The sequence below is a fragment of the Chlamydotis macqueenii genome, chromosome 21, assembly GCF_036417535.1.
Source record: "Chlamydotis macqueenii isolate bChlMac1 chromosome 21, bChlMac1.mat, whole genome shotgun sequence".
Taxonomy (NCBI): Eukaryota; Metazoa; Chordata; class Aves; order Otidiformes; family Otididae; genus Chlamydotis; species Chlamydotis macqueenii.
In genome coordinates, this window is record NC_141576.1 from 6,507,364 (window position 1) to 6,533,088 (window position 25,725).

Consider the following 25,725-nt stretch of genomic DNA (forward strand, 5'->3'; position numbering starts at 1 on the left):
AGAAACCGTGCCATTGACCAACTGGTGATCCACATGAGCATAGCACAGCACCTGCATATTTCACAAAAAAAAGCATCTACACCCTTCCTGAGTTGCACTCAGCAACGCTTCTTCCCGCTACTTGCGCTGAGCAGGTAGGAGTAAGCAACAGGTTTCCACCGCAAGCAAGACACCCAGAAGAGCCTCAGCACTTGATGTGACAGAGACAAGCGGAGAGGATGTACTTCTGCAGGTCTGGCTCCTATTCAGAAGAGAAATGTTTCCCTTGGCTTGTGAAAGTTTCTCAGACTGAGAGCGGTAACAGGCAGAAGAAGCCAGCTTTCCATTCCCTGTTCCATTACTCTTTTTGATTGGCACTTTAATGAGGGCGCCAGGGGTCGACCCCCTGCCAGGGGGCCGGTTCATGCCCCGTTTATCTCACAGTCCATGTAAGACTAAAATAACACGCCAGGCTGAGTTTCACTGGCTTGTGATCCAACAGCCCACCATGATGGATTGAGTGACTGCAGCAAGTTGGCAGCTAAAGTGTGTTGTAACAGTATCTTTCTGTCAGCACAACACAATGGATTTGCTGATTCCCGGCTTTTCCCAGTGTTCATCGTTACCATCGGCTCAGAATTTTCTAAAGTTCATTTTCCAGGGGGCTGCAAAGTGATAATAAATAACATGCCAAAGGTTACGCCAAGCTTTTCTTCCCCTCAACCGTCCTACTGCTGATGAAGTAGGGGCTGCGGTGCCAGCTTTACCGCATACAGAAAACAGCCATAAATCCACTCGCTTTTGCAGAAAGGAAGAAAGGGGGCAGCTATACTGCTCTTTTCATGTGAGCTCATTCTGCTGGGCCAACACATGCTACACAGGACTTTTCACCCCTGAACAGCAGAGTGAACACAATCCAACACACGAGGAGGCTGCCGTGTAAAGCTGCTCTCTCCAGAAGAGCGGTCTGCTCATTTGGGGGCCAAGTTCACAGGCTGCAGAAACACAGCTAAGGGCCACAGTCCTTGTGATAATCTTACCTGTTTGTACAGCTCAGAACCACCAACATAACCCATAAATAAGCCAGAAAATCCAGGAATCCTGTGTGATATCCTCATATCTCCTCTATAGGAAAAGTCCAAACAAGAGGCTTTTTATCCTTTAAAAAATCAGAGTATTAAGAAAATTAACTGATTGTTAGTCATCTGAAGAGGTCCTCTATGTCCTCTTATTAACTAAGACATTGTCTCTGTGCCCTGTTTCCGTGTCATTTTCCTTGCCACTGTCTGTGAAATGAACAACTCGCCTCAAGTACTGGGGAGAACATTCCTATTTTCAGTTGTTGCCACCTCAACCCCTCCCAGCAAGAGTGAATAAGCCCCACAACAGAAGCGACTTTTCAGTTCCTGTACAAGGATTTTTGACAGAATAAATTTCAACAAGCTAACAGCTCTCCCACTCCACTAACTCAGATTAACACTCTGCCCCCACGGCTAATAAATTGGGAGGGTGAATGCTGTCTTCCTTGCTTAGGGGAGAACAACTCTGTGGATTCGTATGACTGGATGTCTACAGTTTTCTATTTCTTTTAGGCCTTGCACGAGACAGTTTAACACAGCTAAAAATATCTCTAAAATCAACTTTAGAGCTTCAGCTAGCCTAAGGTCAATGTGTTTTGAGGTATTTCATTGTGGACAACCAGAACTGATCCAGCTTCACCCTTTTTCATCTCTGGGACTCTAGATCCATCTAGAGTCAACTAGATTTTGTAAAATCAAGTGTGTTCTCGTCAACAGAAGAAATTACTAAGAGAGAGAATGAGCGAGGAAGGTAAAGGAAATGAGAATACAGATGTGGAAGAGATTTGGACAGGCAAGATCAAGGAAGAATGCATAGGGATATGAAAAGAAAGAACACGATGGGAAAAAGGGGCCAGATGCAGGAGCTGCTCGAAGAAAATATGGCTGCTCTCAGCAGCAGCTTACTATTTACACCGACAATATGAAATCACTGCACATACAGATTTCAATTCTCGATGCTGGAGAAATGAGCCTCATGAGCTGAAGACCTTTATTCATGAAACGGAAGAAACAATTGTAACTACAAACTGGAACAGCAGCAGCACATGGGGTCGCTCCTGGTGCAAGTCTTTGCTAGCAGGGAGCATGTAATTAGAGTAATTCTTTGCAGAACTCCTCTAGAGAATCCAGTTTGTAGTTGTGTGCACCCCAACTCTGTAGCCTGCAGACACATTACTCATCTGTCTTTGAAGTAGCTACCTCAGACTGCCAACACCAGCACCACAGCAGAGCGAAGTAGATGTGTGGTGAACACAGCTTGAGGCTTTACTGAAGCTGCCAGACGCCCATCTACCTTGCTGGTTCAATTCCCGCTCTATCTGCCTCCGCAGGTTGCTGCAGCCAAGCCCTAAACGTTCCTCTGGGGAGAGCTAGATGCTTACACCTTAGCACAGTAACACGGAAGAGGGCATGCTGAGCCCACAGCCAGAAAGCCTGGGAATTATTAGGAAAAACGAGTGGGTGGGGGAGCTCAAGGGAGCAGTGGGAGGATGCGGGAAATCAGTAACACTGATTTGAATAACTGGTAACAATTATTAGATCTTTTTTGGTATGAATCATTTCTCAGAGACTCATCATTTAAATGATGTCACTCAAGGGGCAGTAAAAACTACAGCCAAAGAAGAAACAAGCCTGCCCTGACACAATGGTTTCGAGCCACAAGGTGAACGGCCAAAGATGTCTGGGAAATTTCACCAACACGTCTCAAAGGGAGCAACTTTTGTGGATAATATACGCTCTGACAGACCAGACAAGCAAATTGGTCTTTAGGAATATTATAAAGTTACTTAAGAGCTCTGCTGAGTCCATTTAAACTGATGGAAAAGGAGTGGTCTCGCTTATCTGATGACCACTGAACTTGTCCTTGCGCCATCCCCTCCTCAGTGGGGGAGTTGCATTTGAAACTACAGGTTGTAAAATTAGCCAGCCAGAACCTTCCCAGGGGAACAAAACAAAACCAGAACAAGAAAACAAAAGCCCAAAACAAGCAAACAAAAAGAGTGAGTTTGACCAGACTCCATTCTCTGATTGGGCTCACCAACTGTCGTTGCAGGGGAAGGGGCAGCAGAGAGCAGTGCTGCCTTATGCAGATTTCGACGGCTTCTTTTGTCTTTTTAAACAACTGCATGGGAAGAAAAACTGTTTGATAAACAACTAGTAGCATCAGCAAAAGGGAGGCTCAGGAACTCAACGGCAACCACACTATAGTTCATACTCCCTTCCTCCACACCTTCTTCTCACACACCTCCACCTTTCCCAGTCTACAGAACCATGGCCCTTTTCTGGCAATCGAAATACCGAGCTGCTGCAGCCCATCCGCATTTATTGCTCACCTGACAGGCAAAATACTGGAACGTTAAGAAACCAACATTACATTCTCATCCTCTGGTACGAGAGGCGTGAGCAAACTGCAAACGGCAGCAATAAGCTCTGCGACAGGCGCGGCCCCACACTTTCCCCCACAGCTTTGCTGTAGGCAAGAGTGGCACCAGCGGGATGGCTGAAGCCAGCTGTTCTGCTGCAACACGGAGCTGACCTGAACGCACATCTGGACAACGTAGTCATCTTGGTCTGAGCTTCTGTCCTTCCTCAGCACCCAGGACTCTGGGATACCAAGGGTGATGCTGTCAGTACCACTCTGCAGTCAGTCACCTAATGTAAACCTCGCAGTGAACTGACATCTACATGTAGTCCAAGAACTTGACCTCCTTCCCAGATCCAAAATGGGGGGTAGAAATCATCATCCTGCACTGAGCAAAGCAGGAGGCAAAACTGACAATACTCACTGCCCCAGAAAAGCTCACAGCTTCCTGAAGTCAGAGATTATCTCTAGGTTTATACAATGCTTTTTCCTTTTTAGACACAGAGCTCCTGGCATTTACCATCTGAAAGTGCACTACTGGTGAAAGTTTCTTAAGGGGAGTCTGCAAGGACCCCTGTTTTATGGAATTTAGGCACACACAGAGAAAAATGGAGGACTTAACTCCTGGAAATACTGTGCATTAGACAGCTTCTGTTGGTTTCAGACCTTCCTTATCTACAATGAGTGAAAAGGAAAAAGGAAGATCAGAAGAGGACTCGAGACTCTCAAGTTCAAACCAGTGATTTTTAGCCTAAAAACTAGGTTGAAACACTTAACCAAGTGTTACTCTCCAACAAACCTGGCACACCACAAAACAGAAAAATGGTCTAAGAAAGCATATAAAAAACTTCAGCTTCACCACTACACACTGATTGTAGCGGAGCAACTACTTAAAAAACCAGTAATTTTAACTTGCTTGGGGCCTTCTTGGGAGAGGAGAGGAGAGAGGGAGAGGAAGCAGCAGAGATTCAGTAAAGGGTCAACAGAACAAATTCAGCTCTCAGCTCCATACTGCACCTCTGGAGCAAAGCCCATTGCGTAGAGGTGATGGCAGTAAGAGCCCAACTACATCACGTCTAGTTATCAGTATATATTATTAACTAAGAAAAAATTAAGCCTAATGGTTAGCATAATGCTATATTTTTTACAACATCTGTCGGCAATTATTTGTATTTACTTGCAGTGCAAATGCAGAAGAAAAGTCAGAGAAATATAAACACTAGAATTCACTGAATTCCCACCAGTCTTGCGTTTTCCCACAAAGAATCTCTCATGATCCCTGTTTAGACACTGTCATTTGTTCCTTGCCCTCTCCACCACAGAATTTCTTCCCGATCCTCTGTGACCAGAAATAATTGGTCCTCATTCTACACTGGAGCAAATAACGATGAACCCCTCTGCAACCAGCGGTGTTAACTTCAGTGCTCTTCAGACAGCAATTAGAACTGTAATATTTCTTGGACTCAAAACTGCAAATCAAACCCCTTTCAGTTCCTGCTCTCCCCTTGCCCATGCTTTACACTCCAGCACAAAACAGAGGCAGGGAGAGCAAGGGTTGTGCTCTGTTTGAGTTGTACTCCACCTGCGCAATGAAGGGTTGAGGAACAGGTTAGCTGGGTGAAAAGTTCACTGCAAGCTGAGCTGTCTGTTTCTCTTGCTTAATTTATCCGATATTTGGCTAACCTTGCTCTGAACCCAGCCCCCAAGACCCCCTTCTTCTCATCCCTCCCCAGCGGGTTCATGTCAGCCAAAGACACCGCCCCTTATTCCCTTCTCCCTGACCCTGCTGAAGGGAGTGGGGGCTGGGACAGAGGGCCAAGCACAGAGCGAGAGCCCTTGCGCTGGGGAGATAATAATTATTTACACTCTAAACTTCAACAGGCCTCATCCTCAGGAGCAAACAGAGAAGTTCCACAGTCAGCAACATTGCCCGATACTGTGTTCAAGCTTATCAGTTTGCCCAAGGCTGGCTGGTACCCACCCTGCACGCTCACCTCCCCTGCAGCCCATCCCTCTTCCAAGGATGCAGCACTTCCTAAGGTAGCTTGGAACGGACCCCTGATGCACTCTGGCAGCAGGGTCTGTCACCAGTTCCTACTGTTTTCATGATCTCCAAGATACCAGCTAGCCCAGTACGTCCATCACCTAATTTCTGCAGCTCAAGATCCTCAAACACAACAGACCTACTTAAACTATCGCAAGGAGCAGGCCAGTAACTGCAGTAACGCAGTAAGCAGGAAGACCCTAGATGGTTTTTCTCCCCTCAAATCCCATTAAATCAGCGAAGGAAAGGCTGAGCTAGTGAGATGTGCTACTGCTCTCTTAGGATAAAAGGATTCCCTGATGCATGGACCTGTATGCATCTGTAAGCTGCTCATAGTGCAGAATACTGAAAAAAGTTCTGCTCAGAAACTGCTGCAGTCCAGTGATAGTCTACAACTATCCACACATCCTCCCCATGTACCCCAAAAAAGTGTAACACCCTGAGGTCAGCCCCACTGTGCAGGCAGCAGCGGGGCTCCAGCTTCACCTCCTAGAAAACACATCCAATGCCACCTCTCGATTCAACGCGTCAGAGCTCCACATCGGGTGATGCAAACTACTGCAAAAACTGCCCAAGGACACGCATTTCTGGCAGGCTTTCATTATTTTCCCGCTGTGCTCAGGACGGCTCCCAGCGCTCTCTGGGGCAACACAAAGCGTATTTGATGGCCTTCTCAATGACCGGCTACATCATCAGAAAACAGTGCACAAACCAAACCCGCCGAGCTTTCACTGCTCAACTGAGCAGCTAGTACTCTCTCTCATGTTTAATCTTGGACTCCCAAGAATCAACAGGCCTTTATACCTGCCTGCTGGCACCCTCTGCCTCCGCTAATTGAGAAGACTCCGCTAATTGAGAAGAATAAATGTTTCTTGTAAACTTTAGCTTCGTTATACTCTTTGATCTGACAAAGGACCTTATAGCCATTCCACAGCTTTAACACACCTAAGCTGCTTCAACTCCAGGAGAAACTCTCACAAACAGCTTATTATTATTAATAATCTCTATTGTCACAGTGCCCCAAAACTCTATTACATTACCACTGTACACAGAGAGAACAAAGTTGCTATCCCACTGACTCGGGGGGGCAGACACACGACGACAGACACACAGCCTGACAGCTTTACAGTAAGTGGAAATTCCTTGTGGTCTAAGAATAATATTAAACTGGCTTCTCAGGATCACCAGATGACCTCGCCTTGACACATGGCTTAATTTATCTGGAAGCAGCGCAGACCGGAGCAGTACTGATGTGGTCGCTAATTTAGTGACACCATCCATTTCAATCTTCACCACTCCCACACCAAAGCAGCGAAAGACCAGTTTGCAACAGAGAGTCCTTGTTATTAAAGGAATCCCGTGCCCTTATCAAAGAACACGATCCAGCATCCCCCACCTAACCCCTGCATATTTTCAAAGCAAGAAAATTCCTAAGAAGAGCCAAGCAAGGTCGTCAGGAAGACATCAAACTTCATACTGCTATATAAGAAAACAGAGGACACACACCAAACCCTTAGCTCATCAGTATCTGTATTTCTCCACAGTAGGACCAGTACTGATACTCATTTACCATTGCATCGGGATAATTAAACTATTAAAATAACAGTAATTTCCATACAAGAGTTCTTTGTGCAAACTTTCAAACCCTTCGTTAGAGGTTTTAGCACCTCTTCGAAACTGATTAACTATTCACAGGCGGGTAAAAAGGCACAGGATCGATACAGCAGATGTCAGAGATGACGCATAAAACCAGCCGCAGAGTTCAAGTGCCACACATCCCAGCTCTTCGCTCCTTCCATCCACCACAATGAAAAGCAAAAATACTTCAAAAGATACCATACCACCATGGGAAATTAAAGACAAGCTCAACTGAAATGCAGCTCAAATCGTTTACGTTTGCAGTTTACAGATAATCTCTTCAAAAAAAAAATTTAAAAAAAAAAAAATTGATGTGGCGATTTTCATTCCGGCCTATCACAAATAAATCAGTGTTTGTAACAACAGAAAAGAGCTTGTGAAAACCCAGTCATTCAGAGAGAGAAACAGCTTTCACGTTAGAAAAGACAACATACAAGAGGACAATTAACGGGTCGAGCTTTAAAGGAAACTAGTGTCCTCTTTTCCATGTATCCAACTTAAAGGATTCTGCTGTTTGTGAAACAAACAAAAACCAAAAACCTCGACACCTCCGACCCCTAAAACCCCACGTTACGAAAACATCAGAGGGCAGCACTCGGAAACTCAGCACGTCGGTTTCTCTGGCAGGTTCTTTTGTTCTCGCCGATTCCATGCATCGGAGGAAATCTCCTTCCCCGGAGATCGCAGACAGACCTTCACAAACATAAATCCTCCACTTCCAGATACTCAGTCCACTTGTTGCTTCTGTCACGAACGCGTATCTGGATTAACTCTGGCAGCAGACCCTCATGCTTAAGGGGCTAATTACCGACAACTTTAGACACTATACTTAAAAGAAATTAAAGACAATGCCATGACAATCACCCCATCTGTGGACAATGGGCTTCCAGAGGGGAGGGGCAGGGCTCCGGGCCGGTCTCCCTGTCCGGAGGGCACGGCGCGGCGTGGCCAGCCTCACCCGCGGCCATCGCGGGTAATCCCGGTGTAATCGGGGCACCGGTGCCCCTTCACGAGCTGGTAACGAGCACCCCGCATTCACCGCTCCCCGCCTGCAGGCCTTCCCCACGGCCGCGCTCCTCCTCGCCCGCCCTCCGCGGGCTGCCCGCCGCCGGCTTGGCGAACGCGCCTCCGCGCCGCTCGGGCCTGCCGCCGCCTCGCCAAATGGCCGGCGCGGGGAAAGAAACGCCGCCGCTTTCTCTTTTTTTGTTGTTTGGGGTAGATTAGAGGGGGGGGTTCCCACACCCCCCCCAAAAAAAAACCAAAAACAAACAAACAAACAAACAAAATCAATAAAAACCCAGACCCTCTCGGCTCCTCTCGCAGGCCGCCGCGCCTTCCCGCCGCCTCCCCTCTCTGGAAGGTTCTGCCGCGCGCGGGCAGCCGCGGCTCGAGCCGCGGTCGTGCCCCCCCACACCCCGCTTTGTTCAACGGCCGCGCGGGGAGGCGGGAAGGAGCGTATAGAATCCATACCCTCGGCAGCACACACGCAGGGTGAGGCGTGACCGCCCGCAGGCCGAGGGGCTTTGCTGGCAGCCCGGCGCCACGGCCGAGCTCTGACAGCCGGGGGTCGGCGGAGGGGAGCGGCACCGGGCAGCGGCGGGAGCGGGAGTCTGTCCCCCGGAGAGGCGACGTCCCAGGTCTGCGGCCAAGACCAACCGTCCCACAGGCGGCTTTGCTACCTACCGAGCAACCAAAATATTAAAAATTGCTAACATGTGGAAGCTATTAGGACGTTTAGATGAATTCACATTCATTGTTTCACTTGAAATATAAAGGTTATAAAACTTAATGGCCACATGACAAGGAAACTATATGAAACACTCGGAGATTTACAGAGCAACTGTTGTGCTCTTTAGGCATGTGGGCTGAAAATTGCTTTACAATGGGCAACGCAACCTGTGGTTTGAGCGCTGAGGTTTTCTTTTTTATTTCTTTCTTTTTTTTTTTTTTTTGACCTTGCAGACTGGTATTCAGTTACCACAGCAGCTCCAAAGTAAAACAGAAACACTGCTTGTATCTTCTTTCAAGTATTTATTTCTTTTGTTCTGTTAACATCAAATAACGACAGGAATTGTAAGGATTTGGAGGGGGCGGGGGGAGAGGGTAAAAAGAATGAAAGCAGGAGAAAGGAAAAAACATACCAACATAATGGTTTATTTCTCACAGCATGTGCAGCGCAAGTGATCAGTAAACACATACCACAGAAAAATGCAAACAAAGGCTACAAGTTCCAAGAAAAAAATCCATCGTGAGTGCCCCCAAACAAACATTTCTGCGATTAAATCCTCAGGAACCTTTGCATTTCTAGACCAATTTAGCACAGCAGATCTCTTCCCCCAAAACACACCTCGCAAGCTGACAGGCAGGAGCCAAAGGGCCAGGTTTTCAAGCCGTGTTTTGTTTTAAGGCATGGAAGTGTTGCAGTTATGGCATTAAGAGGAGGTGGTAATCGAAAGGGTCAAGTACAAGTGTGAAAACCCAATTACAAACTGGCCACTGGGGTTTGTCTAAGGCTTATACTATCAGTGCAATCGTATGTCGTCCCATGCTGTGACACCAGGCAGGACTCTACAGCGCTCTGTTTCACCCTCACCCTACGTGTAAAATAGAAACAGAAATGCTCTGCTAGGGCAAGGTTTGCAAAGGTGTATGTTAAAATACTCTGCTTGCAGTTTTGGTACAGGAGTTTCAAATCTCTATTCAGAAGTCAGAGTGAAGAGGGAGAATACGACCATCGGGTGAATTGAGTTACGCTCAGCAGCAAGCGCAGCCTTTCTGCTGATGCACCGGTGTTCTCAGTGCATTCAGACGTTCTGCTCTTCTGCGTTTGCTCACTTCCCAAATTTGAGTGGCAGTACAACTTTATTCCATTTGTAGTTTTATTTTTGTAAATGAACTGGGGGTGAGTATGCAGCAAAACAAATCCCCAAAAATCACAATGCCATTCCCCTCGTATGGAAATATGCCCTGCCCTGATGTCAGGAGGTCACTTTTATATAATTAACTATTTCCAGGATCAGCATGGTGTGATTTTTTTTCCCCCTGATGATCTGCAGCTAAGAGAGGTGAATCCAGTGAAAGAAACAAAACCCAACTGTTAATATTTCCTGCTATAAGTAAGGGCAAATGCACTTTTGACAGTATCCCAAGTTAGCTTTTTTCCCTTGAAAATGTCTTTAAGCACGTTTTTGATCACAAGATTGGAATATGTCATGAGAACGCATTCAAGTATGCATTTGCATTAATATTGTTGCCAGAAGCCATCTCACAGTCATCGTCAGACATACTGGAGCCCCTAGAAAGCCTTCTGTGGGATTGGAAGTCATCCAGTCAGGGGAAAGCAGAGCCACCATGTGATTTGGATGGCCAGTTCCACGGGAAAACTACATTAATGAATGGCAAGCACTCAAAGTAGTAGTTATGGTGAAAAGCTTGCAAGCAAATCATTGGCAGAGAACCATTAAGTATGTAAAGCATTTGATAAATGAAATTTTGAAAGAAGTGTATTAAAAAAATAACCCGTTGAAATAAAACAGGCTGATTTTACAGGAAGAATCACCCCTGTCAAACAGCACTGCTAGCTGTAATGGACATCACTAGAATATGAGTTGCCCACCCAGCCTTAAAGCATATCCAACATATGCACTTTATACTGCCAAAGGACAGTTCTAGGTCTCATTAGAACAGCCTGTTTTAATATTTCTAAATGGTAAATTATCAGAAGAAATCAAACAGCAGTGCTGAGTGCCCTGCAATTCAGGGCTTGCACCATATTGCCATTATTTGGACAGATGGAAAGGGTTCATGTGCTTTACTGGCTGTTTATTTTCTACTTCAGTACTGAGCTATAAATGCCACTAGTTCTACAGGTCAATTCTTTGGCCCAGAAAAGCCAGGATGTTGCACCTAAACCTACCATTCGCACTCTGGATTTTCATGCACATACTGCCCATTTCAGCAAACCTTCCTTCTTTCATTGCTTGACTTTCAGCTTATCATTCCCCCTTTAACCATAAAGTGATGTTCTGGGCAAGCACTACCTAACACCCCTTCCCAGTTCAAATTCAAATCCTGAAGATGTTAAAAAGAATATACAGTTATCAACTCATTAGGCAGGAGCAATGGTAGTGCTCTGGGCTTTTGGTACAGTTAATGCTTTAAAGGAAGCGAATCTCGAAGATATTTAGGGCAGTTTGCAGTGTTCCTATATGAGAAGGTGTGGACACCGGCACAGGCAGGTGAAAGACTGACTGAAGGGAAGGTGGAGAGATGAACAATCTGCATGCGCAGCATTCTGGCCCAGAAACTCTCAAAACACAGTCCTCCCCAACAGGAACAATTGGAAGAGACAGGCAAAGTGATGAAAAATGAAGGGATCAGCAAAAATCCGACCTAATACAAACCCAACTAAAATAAACTCAGCATGGCTCCTGTGGCTCATTCAAAAGAAGGTCTTCTCTGAGAGTTCATTTGCAAGAACTCAGTTCACTGAAGAAGAAAGACAGAAAATAACTTCCCCATTCTGTACAATGGGCAAATCTGACTGAAAATCCGAAGAGGTTTTTCAGGGGAAGTACTGAAGATTGCAACGCTGCCTGCAAGATTGCATCAGAGGAAATGCGACATCTCCAGTCGGAAAGTGCCAGTGCTCGTAAATACTGGGCTTAAGAGTTTGAAAGAATTAAGATTATTTTCTTAATTGATGTAGGGAATGAGAGCTGTGACGAGTACTTGTCTGAAGTAAAAAAAAACAAATTATAGTTTTCACAGAAGAAAACCTACACTCCTGTAATTTGTATGAACAGAGGGGATGTGTATCGGGAAGCCTATTTTTAGAGTGGGAATGCGGATACATTGACTCTGTATGTTTGCAGCACCCGAGATGAGGTCAGAAGGCTCAATGCTGTAACCCTGTAAGGATGGAAGCAGAGCCTTCTATTGAATGATTACATGTAGCTGTTTGTACATGACCTCTTTGGTTTTTAACATATGTAGCAACTTTTGCTGCAGGACATCAACTTTTTTTTTTTCTTTAATTATTTTTCTGTATCAGCATCAGATCCCTCCTAAGGAAATTCAAGGCTATTATTTCATTTGATTAAACCTTGTTAAACCCCAGCTATGCCAATAGGACAACAGAGGAGCTGGATGTGTTTTAGGGTTCAAAAGTATCATAGTAGTTGATGTGGGTGAAGAAGTTTTTTTTTTTTGCAACAGCATACAGTTGAGAAACATGTCAGGTCGCTAACACTGACTATTCAAGAATATTTGAATATTGATATTTACAGACTATTCAGCCACCAAAGCAGAGATGATATTACTTGCTGGTGACTCTCTCTACTGTCTGTTGCGTAGACCTTAGAACAGTAATAAAATATTGCCCAGGTCTGCAAGTGTTCTCTGTGAATTTGCAGCCCTGATGGGAGTCCAGAAGAGACCACAAGGTGGGAAACAAAGCCAAGCAATAGCTCAGCAGATTCTCTGTAATCCTATTGCTGATTTGAGTAAGTCACATTATTCACAGTTTATTTATTATTAACATGGGGAAATGTGGCCTGACACCTCAAGGAATCAGCTAGGAGATGCTGCCGCTTCTCTTTCTGGTACCTGAGTCTTCTCTATTATCTAAGGCTGACACTGAAGAATTGCTTTGTTCTCTGATGGATGTATTTTTTTTTTAAGTACTTATTTTTCTACATTCAGCAGCTGAGAGAGCAGAGACAATGAGCTTGTCACCTCTGCTATTACTTGGAATAGGCAAAGTTGCAGGGGGCATAATGACCATGTGAGTGAACTTCGCTCAGGCATGTCTGCATGAAATCAGCATTCCCAGCGGGCTCCAGGAAGAGGAACTGTGTGTTCGGATATCACTTGTTTTCCATTATGACCATTTCCATCTCCTGTTAACATTCTTCTGAGATGAGCCCTTATTATTATAAACCCTTATTCCATATGACAGCATTTTTCATATAGCCAAAATATTCCAGAAACCATATCAGCCCTGCATTTATTTCATTCCTCTCTCTGCATAAAGACACTAATATTACTGGTGGATAATAATCTGGGAACACTCATCAGAGGAATAGCAAAGCCCGAAGCAGAAGCAGCAACTGGTGGGTATGCTCCAAAGTGCCTGATGCTAAAAAACGAAGATGAAGAAGCATTTCAGTTAATGTATTCAACAATGCCCAACGTTTGCACATGGTGGTTCAAGGGAAGGAACCAGTCAGGGGTCAAATCTAAGGCAGGATTTCTGGGAGTCATGTAGGCTACTCTCAGGCACCTAAGGACAACTAGAAAGCTCACCACAGTAGTTTTGTACCGGCTACCCTGTGTCATCTCATTATCTATTTTTTTTCCAAAAGTGTCTTGTGGGACCATAATTTTAAATCAGTTTGTTCAGTATGTACCTCAGCTTTCCATGCAGTCTTCCTCTGTATTACTGCACCGTGATTTGCTCACGTAAGGCAGTCTCAGGCAAACTGCCTGAGAAACACGTAGGAAGCCAGTTTTGGAAGCCAAGGTCATTTCATACAGAAGCCAGCATGCTTCTGAGATGTTTAGATTTAAGGCACTGACATTCTTACAGTGTTTCTCTACATTAATTCCACATTGCTTGGGGAAGAAGGTGCTTGGGGAAGATATCAAACAGCAACCTTTCACTTTTGCATTCTTTTCATTATCATTTGATTGACATAGTCAGGGAAATTTCATGCCTAGGATGCCTGTCTGTGAAAATCCCGTACAATACAGAAGCAACTATTTCAGATAAATAAAATTCAAATTTAAAAAATGCTTTTGCTTAAGAAAAAAAAACCAGGAAACGGAACCACATCTACCTAGTAGCACTAGGTCAGCATAATTACTAACACAAGCCGGCGAACCACATGTCCTTGTAATACCTAGGCATGATGGATGGCCTCTGCAGCTGGCTAGGAAAAAGTGAGCGGTGAGTCAAACTGACCCTTTCTTGTCTTTACACATAAGGGTTGCTTTCCCTTCCTCAAAAATACAAGAGACAGGAAACACTAACTAGGGTATTGAGGTGTTATGAGCCAGCAAACTACAAAGTAACTGGACTGCTCTTTAGGGCACGGTGACCCATAGGAACGAGCCGGAGTAACAACACACTTCTTTTATAGACTTCGTATTTGGATATAACTTCATACAAATAAGGTTGTGGCTTGCCTCTGTTTAGGGCCACCACACTCTCCCTAAGATTGCAATTATCCTCCATTTTGTTTTCTCATCTACTTACTCTTCGGTCACTCTCAAGCTCAAATTAGAGTGCTTTCTTCCCTCATTTAAGGAAGAACTGTTCTAGATTTATGCAGAAAAATCAGGATATACCCTTGCTTTGATTTTTTTTTCTGGGTTACTATGTCATGATGCCCATAGCAAAGGTGAGCATAAGGAACTAATGAGTTTGGGAAGGTGTGAAGATATGAATTGTCTCCTCAGAAGTCTATTCTTTTCATTTGTATCCAGTCCACACAGGCTGGATCATGTATGTGTTTCTGCTAAAGCATCAAGTTTGACGGATCTGTTACAGAAAAAAAAAAAAAAAAAGGAGGGTGTTATGTTTCAAGAAAAGATGACAGGAGCAGGGGGAACTCACTAACTTCTATGGTACTGGCAAGTACCAGTTGTGTCCAGTCACAACTGACACAAGTTGTGTCCTGTCTCTTCCATCTGTAGTTGACAGGCTGAGGTACCTCAGCCCCATCAAAAAGGAGGTCTTCTCTCCAACACAGTACCTTGCTGACCTGACTCTCCTCAGGAATACAGAAAGGGCAGTTTCTGTTGCAGCTGTCAACTCCCTGAAGGTATTAAAGAAAGGTACTGAAGCAATCTTGGTAGAATAGAGGGTGGGAAGAGGGGCAGTTTATCCGTCAGAAAAGTGACTGAATTGCCAGCTTCCCATAGGAAACACTGGATAAAAGAGAATAAGTAGCAGGGAGAAGGTGAAGTCCTGGTTTTCTTCATGTGTTTCTTTAAGTTAGTTGCCAAAATCTGAGAGGTGCTTGCCACTATTCATATCTCAAAATCTCCTTCAGTAAAGCATGCTGACGAAGAGGATTCTGACCACTAGAAGACGTAACCCCTGCTTGCGTCTGACAGGTTTCATCGTCTCCAAACTCCAGTAGGTTGAGAAGCAACACCGGGGTTAAGAATCTTAGCACCAGAGGGGTGAGAGCCACAAAGGCAATGCAGAATATTCTGATTCCCAGGGCTGCTGGTCACGTGGTGAAAAATGCAAAAGATTGCATTTGACGTAATCTTGCTTTACCCCGAAACTTATGAACAAGTGCTGTCAAAAAAGTGTCTGTCACCTAGATGAACTTTATTAAAGCCACATGAAGAAATAAAACCAAAATAGATGATCCAAGCTCACCCTGTATTCTTTTCTCAAGAGTTGCATTTCAGCTAGAGGAAAATGCTAGGCCAAATTAATGTCTGCTACAAACAGATGTGTTCTCTTTGAAATAAATGCACCCACTTACGCTCTGCCTGCATTAAGTCTGTTACTGAGTTTTTATGAGATTTGGCAAGTGCAGTGCTATCTGTTAATACCTGAAGGGTGGGAGTGTTCAGGGAGTTGTCTGAAAGGCTTGCAAGACCAGATCTGATCATATCCACCCACACTAATTAACACATTACAGAAAAGTACAAGTTTCTCTTTGCAAACATCACAATCACTCTCCCAGGCACTTTCTGTGAAGTTCTAGAAGAACCATAGAGATGGACTCTGTCATTTTTTAACCTCAACAGATTGATGGATGAGTAGGTAGGGTATAGTTCCCACTTTCAAGGCTCACTCCTTTTCTTCATGTGGCTAAAACATGCCTCAGCGGTGATACAGTTGGAAGGACCTTTTTAAAGTTCACCGAGGGTGCATGAGGGAACATGATTTTTTTTTCTCATCAAAAACAAAATATGAAATCAAATATTGAACATGAGGAACCAGATTTACTTACAAAGGAGTCCTCCTCTCCCTGCCAAGCTTCACCAATTCTGAAAATTATTTTGTACAAACACCAGCCTCTGAAAACACCTGGAACTGAAAAATCCTCCCATTTAAACAAGGGTCTTTTTATGTCAGGAGAACATATGTCCCAAAACAGCTAACAATTCTCTAACATTCCAATTTTAAAACAGCAGCAATCATCTCCTGTATAAAACCTATAGTAAGGGGTCTTCTACTTCTTCACAGATTGGAGCAAGTAAACCTGGAAGAGCTTAGCTAATTTCACATAAAACTTCTGTGACCTGCTCCTACAGCTTCACCTAGATTCTTCCAGCAGGATAATAAATATATGCCCTGATTTAGATTTAGTCCAGACTCTTTGTATGACATCTGGCTTCAAGATGGTGGCACTGAAAAGTGCAGTAATGACATAGGAAAATAGAAAGGAAAAAAAAAATAATTGTGTAGTGGAAAGCAGGAGGCAGTGGAGAGAGCAAGGAAAACCAAAATTAAAATAAGTCAAAGGGCGGAAATTCCTTTGAGAAGGCCTTAGGCTTCAACAAAGCTTGTCCACATTTGCAGCACTTTAGGACTACCCAATACTAACCTTATGTGAAAAGGGACAACAGACCTCAGCAAGCATTCCAGAGGAGCCTTTTTGTTAAAAAAAAAAAAAAGTCTTCACATGTATCCATCCAAATTTGCAAGTAACTGACTTGATGGAGAGCAATTCTATCTTGCAACACTCAAAAGAGAAAAGAAACTCTCTTACTCAACTGTTCCTTACTATCTGAAAAGCAAAGTCAATGTTTTCCTCATTTTCTGTTTGTTGCATACCTCTCCCCCACTGTGACTGCTATTTGACCTGTTGTCCGCTGAGAGACCCTGAGGGAAAGAGAGGCGCAAGTTTCTGTGTGTGTACGAGAGGAGTGAGATTACAAGAGTCTCAGCTACATTCTGACTTGTTTATATTGGTTAGAAAGAAATCAACAGCACTTAGAATGTAAAACAACCTCTGAAGATAGGGAACATCTTTTATGCTGTGCAGGAAAAGATTCGTCTAAGGGACAGGATTTGGGGATATGTGGGGAGTTAATTTAAATATGTGTACTAGTTTTTACCTCAGTTTTGCATTAGGATGTCATCGATGACTAGAATCTCAGCAAAAAGGTTTAATTTAAGGGGGACACCACAGAGGTGCCCTCTTTCACCAGTTCTGTTTGCTCTTGCGCCTACAAGCCTGGCATGCCCGAGTGTGATTAATGAGAAACTAGAAAGGATTAGAGCACATAAGGGGAGGTACGTACAATCATCCCTTCCCCTTCCAAGGGTCTCTTGATAAATATGGTACCTTCAGTACTCCTGGCAGATCCTGGAAAGGTTGTCCCCTCATTGCACTTTTGTTTTCAATGAACTGGGTCTCTTCTGACAAAAAGTAAATCTGAAAGCATATATTAGGGCGGGCGTCACAGAGATCAAAGTTTCTTTTCAGCCTCTCCAGAGAGCCTCAGAGATCGAGGAATTCAAAACAAAACTCCATTGTAAGAAATCTTTTCAAAGCTGGCACAGTGCTACAGCTTCTATGTTCTGCACTAGAAGGAAAGCACTGACCCAGAGAGGAGAGCTCCTCAAAACACCCATGCAGGCAGAGGGGCTTGCATCAATTGCATTTTTGGCAATATCCTCCTCCTGAACTGCTAATGAAGAGATGTATCTACTGATCTGCAGTAAAAATCTTCAGATTTTAACATTCACATCATTGCACCTAAGCAGCTGGCCTCCGTTCTACATGGCAGAATCAAAGGAATATCTCAAATACAGCTCACAGCTTTTCTGCTGTAGCTCAGATCTCTTTCAGGAGATGATATATTCCAGCACATGGGTTTTTTCCTCTTCTAAATTTTTGTACAGAACCTCTTGGTTTATGAAGAAATACTGCTTTTCTTTCTATAGCATGTTCCATTTGAACTGCTGAGCTTTTGACAAACATTTAGGTAGTGAGACTTACAAATTTGAGGTAAGGAAACACTAGAAATATCTGCTTTGCAGGTCACGGTGCACCTTGAAATTATGCAGCTTGCCCCAGGTCACACAGGACAGCGATGGAAAAGCTTGAAATTCAAGTCAGGAGCCCTAAATTCACTTCTTCCCTTTAACCACATAGCCTTCCTTAAGGCGCTTCATTCGGGTGTTCTCCAGTTAGGCTTGCTACTTTCCTGTACTGCAATTATATTAATTTCTCTTTTAGCAGTGTTCCAATATGTTCCAACCACATTACTGTGCCTAGTGCTGCACCCTGCATCTGGCACAGGAATGCAGTGCTGCTCTCACCAGGCTGTCACAGAGAATATATCATTACAAAAATAAATAACGTCTGGCTGCTTCTGGCATTTCAGTATTTATCACTTTCAGCTGATCAGTGCCTGATTCAATGCCCCTAAAAAAACAATGGGTGTATTCCCAGTTGAATTCAACATGCATTTAATCCGGTCTTTGCTAACTGTGTTTCCAAACTTCCCATTTCATGAGCGCTACAGTGCTGTCTCTTCTATTTTTAGAGCACTTACTTCACTGTGCAGATTGATACAATGGATTTTCCTCGCATGGATTATGTCAGTGAATGCATGGTTGTACAAGCAGGCTCTACTTTTAATTCTAGATTTAGTTCATCCCCAATGCGATGCTGCCTACATGCGTGGCAACCTGGGATTAATGCTAAAAATAGATATATATTTTATCATAAGTGAACAAAAATATTCAGAGAGACAATTAAATTTCACATATGAATTCAGTGATAGAAAGAATCTTCCACTATTCAAACTGTTGTTCTGACTGAGCATTCCTCTCCAGCCTTCACAGGTGAAGTAAGACAGCTTGCTTGGGCCCAGCACAGTCCTTCCAGGCAGAAGTCCTGGGTGGCCTTAAACAAAGACAACATTGCTCCACAATTTGCTCCTTCCCTGACGTGAGCTGGGAACAGCTTCATCAACGGGTGTAAAGTGGAGGAAGGGAAGGAAGCTTACATTAAATGTCCCTAACTTTTAGTTCTTTGAAGTATTTTTTTTAAATTCCTCATTCAAGAAGCTGAAATGAAACCAGTAGCAGTTTGTAATTGCAGTTCCTCTGAAGAGAGGGGACAAAGTATGGGGTGTGAAGTGCTGCCTCTCAGCCGAGACAGCCTACAGACACTTCAGAAACAAAAATTACATCTTAAAACTATGGGTAGATTTAACAATTGAGTTCTAAAGAATTAAACATCATATAAACATTTCACACTTTTTGTTTTTCTTTCCAAAGGTCCATGGTCTAGTCATTCAATCCTGTGCAAAGGTCATGTTACTATGGATATGACCTGCAAGAAATGTGTTGCCGCAGAGCAGCGCAAGTCACATGAACAGGCTAGGAGCCAAGACTGCTGATTCACAGTCTTGTCAGGATTTTCATGCTTGTGTTGGATTTCACTGAGGAATAGTCCTTGCACCATCAAGTCTATGTTCGTCCTTTAAAAGTGTTCATGCAGGTGTAGCTCCCAGAAAACTTGTGGATTTCTTCAAGTGCTGCCTGAGGGAGAATGCTGCAGGAGAAGCAGAAAGAAAATAAGCAGACCAGACAAACCTCTTAGTCTGTTCTCATCAGAGGACGTGTAAATACGCGTTTATGTACACACATACATAAGTACACATGTTCTCAAAAATGACCCAGTGAAAGTGCACAGACAAAACATGTGTCACTATCCTGCTTTATAAGCGGCCCTAAACGGAGAAAGTTACATCAAGTTGTTCCTTTTCTACAGAACATTTACCCAAAAGGTCTATAAAAACTGTAACTTGGAAGATACCATCATGTTTTATTCCTCCCAAACATTGTGCAGAATCTTGCACTCAGAAATACACAAATTTAAACTGAGTTAATCTGGTTAACTTGCCATCTACTTGTGCTAGGCATGTGGCCTCCTTATCATAAGGGATGGATATGGATCTAATTTCCTGACAGCTACTGCAATGGAAAATAAATGCTTAACTCTTACAATAGAGGAAAACAGCCCTTTTCCAGTATGTAGAATTTCTGGGAACTTTTGAGAGTACCCCAAATTTCACATTCAGAGCGAAGCATTTATTGTGAATTATTTTTTCCTGTTTGAAATACAATATTGTAATTATTATCCACAGAAATCTCGTGGCCTTGTTTCAGTTCCTGATTGAAGCAGATTTTCCAAAGGCTTTAGAGCAAACTCGCATGGAAACACAATTTTAAATGTCCTTTTTCTTTAGTTTTTTTCAGGATATGAAGTTATGAATTTCCTTCCTTAGGGACTTCAAAATTCCTGTCCTAATCATATGCAAAAAAAATGTTTTTTTACAGAGTTTAATTGCTTTAACACAAGCAATGCTCTCTGAATACAGCTGTGATGTACGTACCTTATTATACAGAAATCCCTTACAATATAAAGCCTGCAGTCCAAAGAGTGGCTTACTAAATCAAAATCAACTACATGCACATGTTAATTGTTAAGAAATTTCTTAGATACAAATACCAGTTCAGACCTCAGGAATCCAAATTTTGGAAGTGAAACTGGTTTCATAAAAGGGAAAACATCTACAAAGGGAATCTCAGAAAGTTTTCTCCCTTTTGCTTCTATGAGTGTCTTCCATGGGAAGGGATGAACCAGTCTGATCCTGGAGATCGGGTTAGAGGCAAACTGAGGTTTGCCTTGGTGGGCAGACACAGAGGACTAAGCCAGTCGTGCCTAACTGGCTAGGCTATTGCTGGGCAAAGGAAATATTTACCTTTTTAGGATGACAAGAACATGCATTGTCCATGGAAGTAGCAGGAATGCTTGATTCATCTGAACGGCTTCTACTGTCCTCCTAGCCACTGTCTCTGGCTTGAGGGGAGGAAAAAGATTAGGGAACCTGAATAAATAAAGTAAAAAATAAAATAATTATTTGTTAATCAAACTCCTTCTTTGAGATATCACTGTCCAAGTCCTGTTACTCACTAACCTATCACTGGTTACGGGCACTCAAACATGCCCCAAAGCAAGCTGGAAGGAGCAGAAAGTTCCAGTTCCAGCCAGAAAACTGGAAAGCAGAAAGTCCAGTTCCAACCAGTACTACGGAGTTAGCTAAACTGTTAAGAATGTGTAAGTCTGTGCCTTTAGGGAGAAGTGGCAGAGTGTATTCAGAACCCTGATTCAGGGATTTTCTTAAGCTGTATGCAAACCAATACCAAGATGCTGCCTCTTCAGTGCTGGTGTTTTTCCTCTTCCTCTCTGTTGCTCTTTGCTTGATCCAAATTCTTGACAGGTGACAGACAAATATTTTCCCCCATTGCTTTTAATACTAATCGTAAGGCTTTCTCCACCTCCAGCAATAGCTTGATACTGTATATTTTCTTGACTAAGAGAGCACAAATTCTAGGTTAGTGTGTTCTAGTAAAAGATTAATTTGGTCAGCTGTTAGTCTTTGAATTTAGCTTATTCTCTTTGAGGTAAAAAAGAGGTAATAATGGCCTTACTTCAGTAAGTGGCTGTTATTCCTTTCAGTGGGAAATAATTAAGTATTTCAGTGAATAAAGAAGGAATTTGTACTGCTCATTCTCAAGTAATTTGTAGACTGCTCCTTTTGAATGACCTCAATTTCCAGATTGCCTCCCCTCCCTCTCTGGTGGCTGTGTATGGACCAAATACACTCAGGGAAAAAGCTTTCCGTCTTCTCTGCAGAAGCGACTGTCTCACTCGGTACAGGCAGGCTGTATGAAAACGCCAGCAAACTGAGGGAACTAGTCCGATGAGTCCCAGGTGGCCTAGAGTGACCCTCTGTTCCCAGGCAGCCAAATGAGACATCAAATTCTCTTAACTAAATGAAGCATTAATTAGGAGTGTATTCTGATGATTCATTTAAAATGAGATGCTTTATTCTAGTTCCCCTGGACTGACCTGATTCTCATGCCCTGAAACATCTCTGTGCTGGTGTGGAAGGGCAGGACTGTTGTGGCATTCACTCCAGGACAGTCCAGCAGCCCCAGGGTCAGGCTCTCCATAAAGGCAAAGGAGGAGGCTTTGGAGGTGCAGTAGTCAATGGCACCAGGGATGGCTGACAGGGCCAGGACAGAGTTCAGGCAAACAATGTGTCCATTCTGCAACTCCAGCATCCTTGGCAGGAATGCCTTGGTGGTCTGAAGAAGAGAGTTTAAAAAAAAAAAAAAGGTTTGCTCAGCATAGATTAAAAAAAAAAAAAAAAAAAAAGAGTTACTGAAAAAAACAAAGTGAAATGGAGACAAGAAGCCAAACTGTGTTGTTCCTTATGCTGGGAAAGGAATGGGTGAGTACCCTTGTTGCTTTCTGAAAGATTCTAAACAGGCTAAGTTTGTGTAGAAACAAAAGAAAATCTTTCATAGCACGTAAGCAAGCAGTACCCACAAAGGCCATGAACAGAAGGCTTTGTATGTTTAAGGACTTCTTGTAGAAGATAAAGTCTTCAACAAAATGATGAAGTCACAAGAAGCAATTTTGTTACTACTGCTATCTAATTCAAAATGGAGTGAGTTTCACACTAGCTTCCTTTTCCTGAGCAACGTAGTCTCATGCTCCTCTTATGTTCCATACACATCACTGTATGGAAAACTACCCTCAGTGAGCTCAGGCTTTCTCAAAAGAAATCAAATTTTTACTAGAAATCACAGAATGGGGATACGAGAGCATCAAATACTGTGTTACTACTGGAAAAATCTAAATTTTTAGACTTCTTTCCTCTGGCCTTTGCCCCTCACATTGTTTTTCCTGTCTCCTTTTCATGTCAGACTGATTTTACGAAGCATCATTTAGAAAGACATAGTAGCAGCCAAGTGTTTACTGGCTGTAATCTGTCGCTCTCATTCCCAATTCTGAATCCACACGATACAAGAGCTTATCTTACCCAGAACTGTCCCAGGGTGTTTATGTGTTGTGACTTGAGCAGTGCATCATCATCGCTGTCCATCAGGCTCTTACCATGGACCACAGCAGCATTGTTCACCAGGATGGTGATATCACCCACCTGCAAAAAACCCCAAATGAGTTGTTACAACTGGTATCTCTCCTCAAGAATCAGCAGTCACCATTATATCTGAATATCTATTATTGCCTAAATATATTATTATTTTCATAGCTTATGACTTCCTTGTTTATAGGTCTTATAATCCTTCTGGATCACTTAAACCAGGTAGCTAGACTTTGTACAACATAATCTGGATGATGACCCTTCTTTTTTCCCAATGTATTTTTTTTTCCTCATCAAATATGAGTCGTTACTAAATTCTGCCCACAAACAGTGTTTCCACAGACACTAACCTTTTCCCGCACAGCTTTGGCTTGCCGGTAGACCTCCTCTCGATTTCCTACATCACAAATGAAATAATGGCATTCTGTCCCCATCATCCTGATTTCCTCGGTGGTCTCCTTCAGGCATTTCTCAGTTCGACCCCACAGGATGATCTGCAGCAAGAAACTTTTGTTAGAGTCAAACTGCTTCTCCTTCAAATCTAAAATAATTAAAACATGCTTCTAATTTCAACAGTTTGATGAACATCTTTGATGTGTTTTCACTGCCAGCCCTGTTGCATCGTTTTATTTAATACTAATAATTGTTTTCTATTACATGGGGAAGGGATTTGAGTATCCTGGTGGTATCTCAAGCCTGATGCTCTATTTGCAGGTTCTTTACAAGCAACACAACAGTTAACACAAAAAAAATCAGACCTTTAGCCTAACATGACACTCAGCAAATCTTCTGTATCATCAAATTTCACATCTATCCCTGCTTTTGCTATACACACACACAAAAAGATGCATTTATTCTAAAATCACAGACCTTCCTGTATATCTGGTATGTTGTTTACTTCTTGTTCTCCATTTGGAGACAGTATCTGCTCTGCAGTAAAACATACTTTTCCAGCATATCATACGTAACTATTTGCAATGCTGTTTGCAGGCTGGAGCCCTACATACATTTCAAACAAGAGGTTCATCCTAATGCAGACATTTAAAGTGAGAAATTTCAAGCATGAATTTATTTTGCAACTACTATATGCAAGATTTCACTTGCCACTTCCATTTAACACAGTAAAAACGATACAATACTTCTTGTACAAAGAACAATTCTGAGTATCTGTGGAAACATATCATTCAAATCACATAGCATGGATTTGATATGTACTGAAGACATCACCAGCACAACCCTGTCTGTATTTCTACACCATCATGGAGGTCAGAAATAGAAGTAACTTGAAAAGTTACCGGGTTCATTAGCTTTCATTGTAGAGCTTTATCTAGTATGATTGTTCCTAGCAATTAGTGTCAAGTATGAGATGGTGCTTCCACCACTGTCTTTCAAACATTAATCTACAGCTAAACAGATTTAACTAAAGTAGTTTTTTCCTAGTATATAACCTTATTTTCTATTTCTTTTAAGGCTACTGGAAGGAATATAATTTCATCTCTGTTACCTAAGACATCTACATATGAATCAATCTGTCCCTTCTGCTCTTCAAGCTAAGTCTTCCCAGCATTCATCATGTTATGTCACTTGTCATTCTGCAAAAAATAAATTACTGAACAGAGTTTGTTACTGAAATCAGCTGACTGCTCAGTGAGTCAAACAGCAAGGTCCAAAAGAGAAAGAAGAAAAGGTTGCTACTGCTCACAATTGCAATTGTGAGCATTGATAATGCAAAATTATTATTTAGTACTAAAAAAAAAATGAGGACATTCACATAGTCAAATGCAGGTTTATTCTGATCAGGGGACTGGGAAATGGGCTATAAAAATGGAAACAGCTTTGTTGCTCTCAGAACAGTGCTGTTTCCAAGCAGTGGCCTCATCACCTGGGATCCAGGATTACTTTTGCTTCCCATACCACTGTGTACTGAGTATGAATCTGACTGGTATATTGATTTTTTAATGGTTAAAAATAGGTGCACTTAAGCTTTAAAGATTTAATAATCTTAGAGTTTTCCAAAAGTTGAAAGAACAGAAAAAAATACTCTAAATTATATCACTCAATTAACTTAGTAACAGCAAAATAAACAAAAATTTAGGACCAGCAGTGTTCTCTCTCCACAACAAATCTCTTGCAGAGAGTTTTAACATGCTTATTTGTAAGGACTAGTTAAGCTTATCTTATAACTGGCATGAAAACCAATCTCTGGCAGGATCAAAGGGCTCTTCCAGTGCAACTAAGCAAGGCTAAGATGTGAAAGTACCTGGGTCCTCAACCATTTCCTAAATGAGTTAAATACACAATTAATTTGATTTTATAAATCAGAGGCACATCTGATTTATAAACACACACAGACTGAGAGACTTATATGCTCAAAATTACCAAAGGATTAATGAGTAGAAGGAGGCAGATTCAGACTTGATATAAGGAAGAATTTTTTTACACTGAGGGTGGTGAAACACTGGCAGAAGTTGCCCAGTGAGGTGGTGGATGCCCCATCCCTGGAAACATTCCAGGCCAGGTTGGCCGGGGCTCTGAGCAACCTGATGTGGTTGGAGATGTCCCTGCTCCTTGCAGTTAGACTGGGTGGGCTTTGAAGGTCCCTTCCCACCCAAATCAACCTGTGATTCTATGATTTTAAATTGGTTAACCATAAACTTCAGAGCATGTATAAACAC

The 25,725-nt window shown here is 42.8% G+C and overlaps 1 protein-coding gene across 1 annotated transcript in view; it reads right to left on the minus strand.

Moving 5' to 3' along the window:
* Positions 1 to 15,425: 15,425 nt before the first annotated feature.
* DHRS3 (dehydrogenase/reductase 3) overlaps positions 15,426 to 25,725 on the minus strand; it is a 32,257-nt gene continuing 21,957 nt past the window's right edge. The window contains exons 2-6 of the mRNA XM_086764502.1: positions 23,401 to 23,544; positions 22,988 to 23,107; positions 22,009 to 22,247; positions 20,858 to 20,983; positions 15,426 to 19,644 (exon numbers count right to left, since the gene is read on the minus strand). Of these exons, the coding sequence (XP_086620628.1) occupies positions 19,560 to 19,644; positions 20,858 to 20,983; positions 22,009 to 22,247; positions 22,988 to 23,107; positions 23,401 to 23,544 (714 nt within the window). The 3' untranslated portion in view covers positions 15,426 to 19,559. The remainder of the gene's footprint in view (positions 19,645 to 20,857; positions 20,984 to 22,008; positions 22,248 to 22,987; positions 23,108 to 23,400; positions 23,545 to 25,725) is intronic.